The sequence below is a fragment of the Nymphalis io genome, chromosome 13 (assembly GCF_905147045.1).
Source record: "Nymphalis io chromosome 13, ilAglIoxx1.1, whole genome shotgun sequence".
In the NCBI taxonomy this organism is placed as follows: Eukaryota; Metazoa; Arthropoda; class Insecta; order Lepidoptera; family Nymphalidae; genus Nymphalis; species Nymphalis io.
Genome location: NC_065900.1, coordinates 9549782 through 9559411, shown reverse-complemented (window position 1 = coordinate 9559411; position 9630 = coordinate 9549782). Strand labels below are relative to the sequence as shown.

Below are 9630 nucleotides of genomic sequence, written 5' to 3'. Positions count from 1 at the left end.
GCCCCAGGAACTCCAGGCAGAGTTGCTCGCGGAGGTGTACCGGAGCGGCACGGTCGCATCCAGGTTCGGCGGAGGTCCGGCGAATCAGGGCTCTAGCCCAGTAAGCCCTGTTTGGCTAATGGAGGAGGACCTGGGTCCCTCAGGGCCGGCTTGGTGACAGTGGAGGCGGTACGTCCCCACTTGAGTCGCTAGATCAAAAGAAAACGAGGCACGCTCTCGTTCAGATTGACGCAGGTGCTTACCGGACACGGCTGCTTCGGTAAGTACCTGCACGAGATAGCCCGGCGGGAGGTGTCCTGCCATGAGTGTGGTGCGCCATTTGACACGACGCATCACACCCTGACGGAGTGTGCCACGTGGGGGGCCCAAAGGCATTCCCAGGCGGTGGAGACCTCTCCTTGCCGAACATCATCAACGCGATGCTCAGAAGCGAGGAGTGCTGGTCGGAAATGGTTTCCTTCTGTGCAAGTGTGACGTCGCAGAAGGAGGTCGCGGAGCGGTATCCCGAAAAGGACGCCGCTGCAGACTCGCTCTGCCAGGGAAGACCGGAGAGAAGAAAGAGTGCCGCCAGGACTGGGGGCGGGGGTTTCTCAGTACTCTGGGAATATCCTTATTCCCTAAAGACTGACAACGCACCTACAAGCCCGCGAGTGTTGCAGGCGTCCATGAGCGGTAGTAGTCACTTGGTTGGAATTTGCCTAAACATACATTAAAAAAAAAACTTCCTTAAAAACTTATTCAACGTCTATTATAGTCAGTGTTTATTAAAATAGACAGTGATGTTGACGTTTAGAAATTGACACCTAAACTTGACACTTGATATATGATGTTGGCACTGACAAGTGACAGTAAGTGTCAATGGTTGTTTAATAGAAGTTTGAACGGATCGGCGATAACTGCTTATACGTAAATATTTTGATGATTATATGATGCCGCTATAAATACTAACTATAATTTTTAAAACTTTATTCCATATTCGTATACAAATTACTGTAATATATATTGCTTATGTTTTAATAAATATTGTCGACTGTGTATTGAAACAATTAGCTAGGCTAAATAACCTATTCAATTTAAATTGTTCTTCGTTACGACAGTATATTACATAGAGTTATGTATTTGAAATACGATGTCATTACGTAATTGTTGCTTATATATTATACAATTTATCATTATAACATTACAGTGAACTTGACTTGTGGTTATTTTATTTTTTAGTTTTCTACTATGGAGTTGCAATGCAAAGTGCAAAATTATGAATGGGGCAAGTTAGGATTAGAAAGTACAGTAGCAAAACTTTTGTCAAATGCTAATCCGAACATTAAAATCGATTCTGAGAAGCCTTATGCAGAGCTGTGGATGGGTACACATTTAAATGGACCATCTCTCATCATAGAAAGAGATATCCTTCTATCAGAATATTTGAAGGACAACCATGACGCCGTTGGTCCTGATGTAAAGAGGAAATTTGGAGTTACGGTTCCTTTTCTTCTAAAAGTTTTATCAGTTAGAAAAGCTTTGTCTATACAAGCTCATCCAACCAAGGTAAGTGTTATTCCAGTCTAATTCAATTTGAACACAATTAGCATAGCTATATAACAACTACAAGAATTGTTTTATTAACTTAATCCCTTAATCAGTTTCTTGCTATTAAATGGAAATTATTATGGCCTATAAAGAATATTAATCTCAGTTCTCATGATATCTATGCAAATATAACAGCACTTAGATCTGTCTGTTTATTCGGATGATTGCTATATTTATTGTATCTATAATTTATTTTACAAGTCACAGAGAGTGCCTAGTACAAAAATAGATGGCAATATGGATATTTATTAACAAGCGTGACTTAGATCACTGATTTATATCATAAAGATGCTTATGAGCCTCTTATCATAAGAATAAATATGCATTTGGTTAAATAAGACATACAAAGTTTTTCATAAAATATATAGATTTATAATTTATAATGTCTTGAACTTTACATAAAAGCTATAATACATGTAAAACACTTGGTTTCTAATCTATATATATTAATATATAAATTCTAATCTAATTCTAAATTCTATTATAGTTATCTTATCTGTGTTGTTAATACAGGATCATGCAGAAGTGCTACACAAGAGTTTTCCTGATATGTACAAGGATCCTAATCATAAGCCTGAACTTGCTATAGCTCTGACTCCATTTGAAGCTCTATGTGGCTTTAGACCTACTACACAAATCAAGAATTTTCTGAAAAGTAAATTTTTCTGTTCATAATTTATTATATATATGTATATATATATATTATTACAACATAACACAAACATTTGGGAATAGAAAATTTAATATATTATGTTAATTTATTACAGATATACCTGAACTTGCTCAAATTTTGCCGCCAGATAGTTTTAATTCCTTCCTCAACAGTGATTCTACAGAAGACAGTGAAAAACTTTTAAAAATAGTCTTCCATTCCCTTATGACCTGTGATAGAGATGTCATAGCTTCAAGTTTACGAAACTTACATACAAGACTAGCAAAAGAAGGTAATATTTATCTAAAATAAAGAACATTTGATTATGCAAGTTTAATTATTTATTATTCTGAGATACAAGTATTCATATAAGTAAACAAACACAAAAACTGTTTTCTTCTAATAGTTAAAAAAAACCGAGATGGCCCAGTGGTTAGAATGCGGGAATCTTAACCGATGATTGTGAGTTCAAACCCAGGCAAGGACCACTGAATTTCGTGTGCTTAATGTGTGTTTATAATTCGTCATTCGCGCTTGACGGTGAAGGAAAACATTGTTGAAGAAGAAATTACTGCATGTAATTTCAATTAAATTGGCCTGAGCCCAGCAGTGGGACATTCACAGGCTGTTACTATACTATAATTAAAAAAACAATAATGTAAAATTATTTCATTTGATAACATATCAAATGAAATAATTACACAGATTTTTTGCTTAAGAAAACTCAACCCAAGCATAAAACACAATAAATTGTTTGTTCTCAAAGGTGATGACACTCAGATATCACTTCTCTATCCACTTGTGCAAAGACTTTACAAGGACTACCCAGGCGATGTAGGTTGCTGGGCACCATACTTTATGAACTACATGACGCTAAGGCCTGGTCAAGCTATTTTCCTAAAGCCCAACTTACCGCATGCATATTTGAGTGGAGGTAATTTGATTTTAACATTGAAAGTAGTTTAGACATATATATGCTTTGTTTGCATGAAATTTTTAATATTTGTTCCATCAAGAAGCAAAAAAAGTTTTGCATATCTGTATTTAATTATTAATCTTAAGCTGTAGAAGTATAAAATTTCAAAATGAGAATAACGGACGGACCAACGGACCATGGGAAAGCAAGGCTAAAACTAAAAGTGTAGTAATTATAGCTTAGATTAGTAAGATTTTTATTTTAGAGAATTACTTACACATTTTTTATTTTATTTATGTACCATATTTGAGAAGTTTGTCATTTTAACAATATTATGTTATATGAATTAGTTGTGTTGTATACCATAAGAAACAAAGTATTAAATAAGAAACATTACTTTCCAGATTGTATAGAATGTATGGCCTGTTCTGATAATGTTGTTCGTGCGGGACTTACTCCGAAGCACATAGATGTGCCGACACTTGTGGATATGTTAGACTACAAGAGTTATACAATAGAGGAATTATTGTTTGTACCACAACTGGAGGATGAAAATAGCTGTATCTGGAGACCACCTGTGCCAGACTTTGCTGTTGTAAAAATAAGAGTAATTATTTGTAATATTTTCTATATTAACAGTCTCTTTTCTCTATTCTGATGTAGAATAATCTTTTTGTTGTTAAATGATTATCATCTACAATTTTATTAAAATCTACTAAATGTGCTGATTTTAAAATGAAATGTGTTTATTTTACAGGTAGAAAGTGGTGATTCTTACAACACAAAAGTCCGTTCCAGTCCGAGTGTTTTTATCATAATTTCCGGATCAGGCGAGGCTTGTGACACTGAGCCGGTGCAAATAAGACCTGGTGTTGTATTGTTCTTGAAGGCGAGCCGGCAATTAACACTGACCCCTGCTGAAAACTCGCACATAGAAGCATATCAAGCTATATGCAACATATGAGTAAAAAATGGCTTATAAGTTTCATTTTAATATGATAATATTGGTGCTCTTATTGACTAAAAATATAACTATCACTTTTCTTATATAGAGATTTAAAAAGATAACAAGTTTTTAATTCTGTAAAAATACAATAAAATCAGCAACACTGTATTAGTAAGTAATAATTGTAATAGTGTATGCTAAGTTTTAAAAATAATGAAATAATATACTTTTTAGTATTTTCATGCTTTATTTGTATGTTTAAATTAATTTTTCATTTTATATTAAGCATCACATTTAAGTGATTATTAAAAGATTTATCTAATATTTTATAAATTATGTGCCTTAACAATTTAATATGAAACTACAAGTATTATTAAGTATATTAACTAAAAATATAAATAAATAATGGTATTCGCGAATATTTTAGTATATTATAAAGGCTATTTACAATTTCAAAACATTTATAGATATTATTTTTAAGATAAAATGTTCCTAAACTGGCTATTGAATTAAAATAAATAAAATGTTTATAATAAAACAGTTTTTTATTACTTTACTTTATACTTTATGGTACACCACTAAGAAAAAAATATTACAAAACATGGATACAACTTAAATAAGAGTAGCATACAACTTTGGCGACCTTATCGCTACATTGCGATCTCCTCCAGGCCGTCAACGGTGTAAGGAATAACTCATAGGCTATATATATATACTATATATATACATAGGCTATATATATATACTATATATATAGCCTATGAGTTATTCTTTAACCCTTATTTAAATGCTACTTATATATTTTTATAACACTCAAATTTAACAATAATAGAAGTATAAGTAACATCTTGTTAATGTCCTAAGGTCTCCTTACCTTTTCATTTAAAGCTTTGAAGCTATTCACCACACTATTCCAATGCCGATTGGCTGATGCACATTAGATAGTATGCCATCCAACAACATGTAGGTTTTCGCATGAAGATTTCCTTCACCGCCGAGCACGACATGACAAAACAATTAACTACATGAAGATTCAAGCTTGAACCTGCAATCTTCGGTTAATTTTTCCGTTTCGACTCTTACATACAGCTCATAATATCTGTGATAATCAGAAAAAAGGCTGGTCATTTTGCCGATTTATTTTTAATTTACATTTTATTTGCTTTTTAAAAAGCAATTTAAAAGGAATTAAGACCAAAGTAAGTAACATTTGACTTAATGTAATGTAAATATTGTATATATATATATTTCTGTCATATTTTTCTGTTCTCTCTAATCCCCGACCATATCAAAAGGATTGATTACAGCAACCCTCAATATTACAATACCAAAAAAACCGATTCTGTGATAGAGAATCTTTAAATTAATTTGTCGGATTAAAACTTACTACCCTTAATATAGACCAGACATATGATAACGATAGCAACATTGCTTCTCTTGTCCTGTCAAATTATTAAAGAGATTGTGTTAAATCACCATGAGCGATTCATTTCATCACGACTACCTTGTTTTAATCTTATCTTCGTTTTTCAATAACAAAAGAATGGTTGTTTAATAATCCATTAAATCTGTGGTAAGAATACTTCTCACCATGGCGATTTACTAATTATGTATTTAAAGCGTACTGGCAATAATTTTACGCCTGATTTGTTAGTAAATTTGTAACTCGAAATTAAAGCATCGACATCGCGGTGATGGATCAATACTGAAATCTTGTAATACTTTAAACGTAGCGGTAATATCTCTTTGTTCACTAGCACTGTTATTGTGCGAATCAGTTGTTTCTGTGTTGTGGGAGGTAAATAAAAAAAATTCTTTTATATATTTTATTTACATATTACAAATAATAAAAGGCAATATGTTAACTGACTATTAGCATAACTCAAAATATAAAACAATAAAATACGTTTCGTATTGCAAATGCATTTTATAAAACGCGTTTTCAAGAATTTTCATGTTTAGACCGATGTGATAGTCTTTTTAGATAGCCAAATTCATAGAATTGTCTCGTTAAGTATCAATATTTGAAGCATTAAAATAAATAAATGTAGTCGTATTGAATTTTCTAAATAGCAAAGATGTCGAACTGAAATTGCTCTAATTTTATTATTTTTAATACCTTTCCTTGGGAAAAACAGCGACGAATAGTACTAGCATAGCGTACAAATATGGAACAGTCGTTTAAAATGTGTTGATAGATTAAGTTTACATATAAAAACAATGGGATGTAGGTACCCATCCTAAATTAATATGAGGGTGCACACTTACTTATACATACTTTTTACCAAGGCTCCACTTCATGACCACCATGACCCCTCACCCTGGGCTAGCCACTGCTTTTTACTCTATGGTTTTCTTACCAAGTCGACTCACACTCTTTAAATTGTTATTATGATAATCACTTGTGTAGCTTGGTATATACGCAGAATAATTAAAAAAGTAAAAAGTTATCCAAAGGTCAGCTCAGACATTAAAGTTTTCGTATGCGCTTGATCCTTAACTAAATGTTTCTTGAGATTTCACTTAAATGTGCTAGCTGATTACTTAATTCAAAATCGTATCTTTACAAAAAAATCATAGTTTCCTTTAAAAAAAATTCTAAAGCAAGAAGATTTTTCCATAAATATTTATATATATCTTAAAACAACTATTTTTTATTATATTCGCTCGTTAATGATATTCTTACCACTTTTTCATCAAATGAATTACAGATTCATCTTTAAAATTTATATGTAAATTATGTTGTTGCGACATAAATTCTATGCCATACCGATAATGTGTATTGTTATGATAACAATGACCTATTCATTGTTATGCAATGTCTTTTCCCAAAGATCTGTAATTGCTTTATATAACGCAAATAATTATGTCTTAATGTTTCAAAAGAGGAGAGGAGGCCTTTAGCCCAGCAGTGGGACACAGGCTGTTACGGTTACGGTAATGTTTCAATAAAAGTGTTATTCCTATAACTGACTCTACTATTTATTATAAATAAATATTCATAAATTTTGATTTGCATAAAAATAACACCTAATTTGTACACTAAGAAACATCTCGAGGAAACCAAATAAAAACTCTGTGCTCGATCTGTTTTAAATCAGCGAACTTCGCTCAAGTCCTATCCACTTCATGCTTTATCCACTGGACACGGTCACGGTATGTATTATCTCTTATCATGTTTTAATTCTTAAAATGTATGTAGATATGCCTTCATTTTATTATGTTTTCCATATTCGTGAATAGCTTATTACGGAAAAATTGCAGAATTGTTTATTATTTAAGACGAACTCTACAATTTGAGGGGTCAATAGTCATAATACATTTGAAATATTGTTGTTATTTTTTGTAGTCCTATTTTATTCATATATACACGCATATAAGAACTATGACAACATGATATAAAACAGTTAATTGAGATGAATATTGTTGTGTTCCAGTCCAACGCTAATTTCAATGGGCGGTGGTGGTCACTCGCCAACGGGTGGCCCATTTGTCAATTCCCCTACCTAGTTTAAATAAAAAAATATATTTTGTCATATTTATTATTAAAACTAGATTTAATAAAGGGCCACAATAATTTCACTAGAATGATTTAAAAAATAATGGAATTTAAAATTGGAATCGTTCATTGGCGCTTTGTATTGCGTCTACAATTTGACCTATACAATATTTTGCGATAACATAACAATCCGCAGTAGACAGTATGTCTAGCGATTTCACGCGATCGTAGGACGGTCTCTTCATAGGTCATAGTATAGTTGTAAAACGCGTCGTAACGTCATATAAAAAAGCTAAACTTTGTTTCAATGTTGTTGTATCTTTCCAGACCCTCCCAAGATGGTGGATATAAATCCTGGATAAATGTAAGCTAGAGCCATCTATTTTACTCTGCCGCAATACGACTAAGTACTTTCAATTATATAAAAACTAAAAATTCGAATGCATTTCACAATGATCGAAGGTGTCGGCATGTGTTGTAGATCGCGACAAACGATAACGAAACGGAATCGTGAATGGAGTTGCATGCCCGAAAGGCATACTTACGTGAGATTAATGACTTGTAATACATTAATATAATAACATGTGTAGTATAAAAACTACGCGGATATTGCACGAATTTGTACTATTAATATTCAAAATATGAAAGTACAATCACCAATCAGTAAAGTTTAAAAAAAACTCTTGGTATTTTTTATTACTACCTGCTTTTTAAAGGGAAGACAAAGATGATAATCATTATATTATTCAAAAGTTATATTTAATCAAACTATGCAATAACACCACCAAATACTTCAATGTAGTGAAAGTAAATGGAAAGAGTTTAGCAAACTTTTTATATATAATAGAGTAGGTACATATATTTGTAAGCATATGAACTTTTCATTGCGAGCATCACTTTTTAATTCTGTTGAAAAAAAGATCTTGCTATAAATAAGCGTTGATAATTTAAAAAGGTAATTATTATGAATTTACTACTATTACAAGGTAGTTCTTTGTAGAAACCCCTCTGGGTAGGTATTCAGATATTCTACCGCTAAATAGCAATACAAGTTGTATTCCGATTTAAAGAGTGAGAGAACCGGTATACCTACAGACACAAGGGACATAACATCTTCATTCCCAAGATTGGCGGCGTAAGGAATGGTTAATATTTCTTACATCGGCAATGTTTATGGGCAGTGGTAACCACTTAATATCAGGTGGCCCATTTGCCCGTTCGCCTACCTATAACACAAAAAAAAAACATATTTGTCGGTATTTCGTTAACAATGGTTTCAAATAAATATATTTTACAATCGGAAAATGATCAGTAACGAAAATTTAGGACAAAAATGTTGAATAAAAAGGGCAATGTACACAAGAATTATGCAAGACCCTTGACTTGCCTTTTCTCAAACATAAAATCAATTTAATTGTTACATATTATATCCTGCATTACATATTTAATCTTAAGTAACACCTTTGTGTTGTAATATTTACATGAGTCGGACTTCAACCACAGACCCCGTTATTAGCCAAGTTGTATTGTATTGTGACGTTGTGACAGACCGGGAGCAGATCAATTGATCACGACTTGAGCAATATAGCTACAGATAATCATAGACATGTTGTATATTTTTTGACGTACCTGCATAAATAATTATTACATCGATATCTTTAAAAATAAAAATAACGTATGTGTAATTAAAATTTATCTTCACCAAATAAGTTTTCCTCCTAGCCTTGATATTAGGTAAAATATTTAGCCCAATTAAAAAAAAACATTAACAAAGTTGGTTCTAAGCAATATTTTAAAAATAATTGTATATTTTATGATTTTAATAGGTATATAAAATTCTGCTTAAACGATTTTTTAAACACAAGTGATTTGTATTTATTATTTCAGGCTACGTATATAATTTGCCTCAATTAAGTATTTATCTAATCAAGTTTCGTCTCAAGTCATTGTTCAAACGTATATTTTCAAAAACCGAAGTTACGACTATGTGTGAAATATTAAAAAATACAACACAAGTCACATGATTATCA

The 9630-nt window shown here is 32.2% G+C and overlaps 1 protein-coding gene across 1 annotated transcript; it reads left to right on the top strand.

Annotated features, from left to right (window-relative positions):
- Positions 1-854: 854 nt before the first annotated feature.
- Positions 855-4293, top strand: LOC126772698 (mannose-6-phosphate isomerase). Its single transcript, XM_050493211.1, has 7 exons — positions 855-906; positions 1219-1545; positions 2101-2242; positions 2355-2531; positions 3006-3173; positions 3560-3762; positions 3913-4293. Exons 2-7 carry the CDS (start codon positions 1228-1230, stop codon positions 4117-4119), a joined length of 1215 nt encoding a protein of 404 aa, XP_050349168.1. The 5' UTR covers positions 855-906; positions 1219-1227; the 3' UTR covers positions 4120-4293.
- The last annotated feature ends 5337 nt before the right edge of the window (positions 4294-9630 follow it).

What these genes read in the sequence shown, in the direction of transcription:
- LOC126772698 (XM_050493211.1), top strand. Translation starts at nt 1,228, where the DNA reads ATGGAGTTGCAATGCAAAGTGCAAAATTATGAATGGGGCAAGTTAGGA. An exon ending in AATCAAGAATTTTCTGAAAA is followed by an intron (nt 2,243 to 2,354) that starts GTAAATTTTTCT and finishes AATTTATTACAG; the next exon opens with ATATACCTGAACTTGCTCAA. An exon ending in TACAAGACTAGCAAAAGAAG is followed by an intron (nt 2,532 to 3,005) that starts GTAATATTTATC and finishes TTGTTCTCAAAG; the next exon opens with GTGATGACACTCAGATATCA.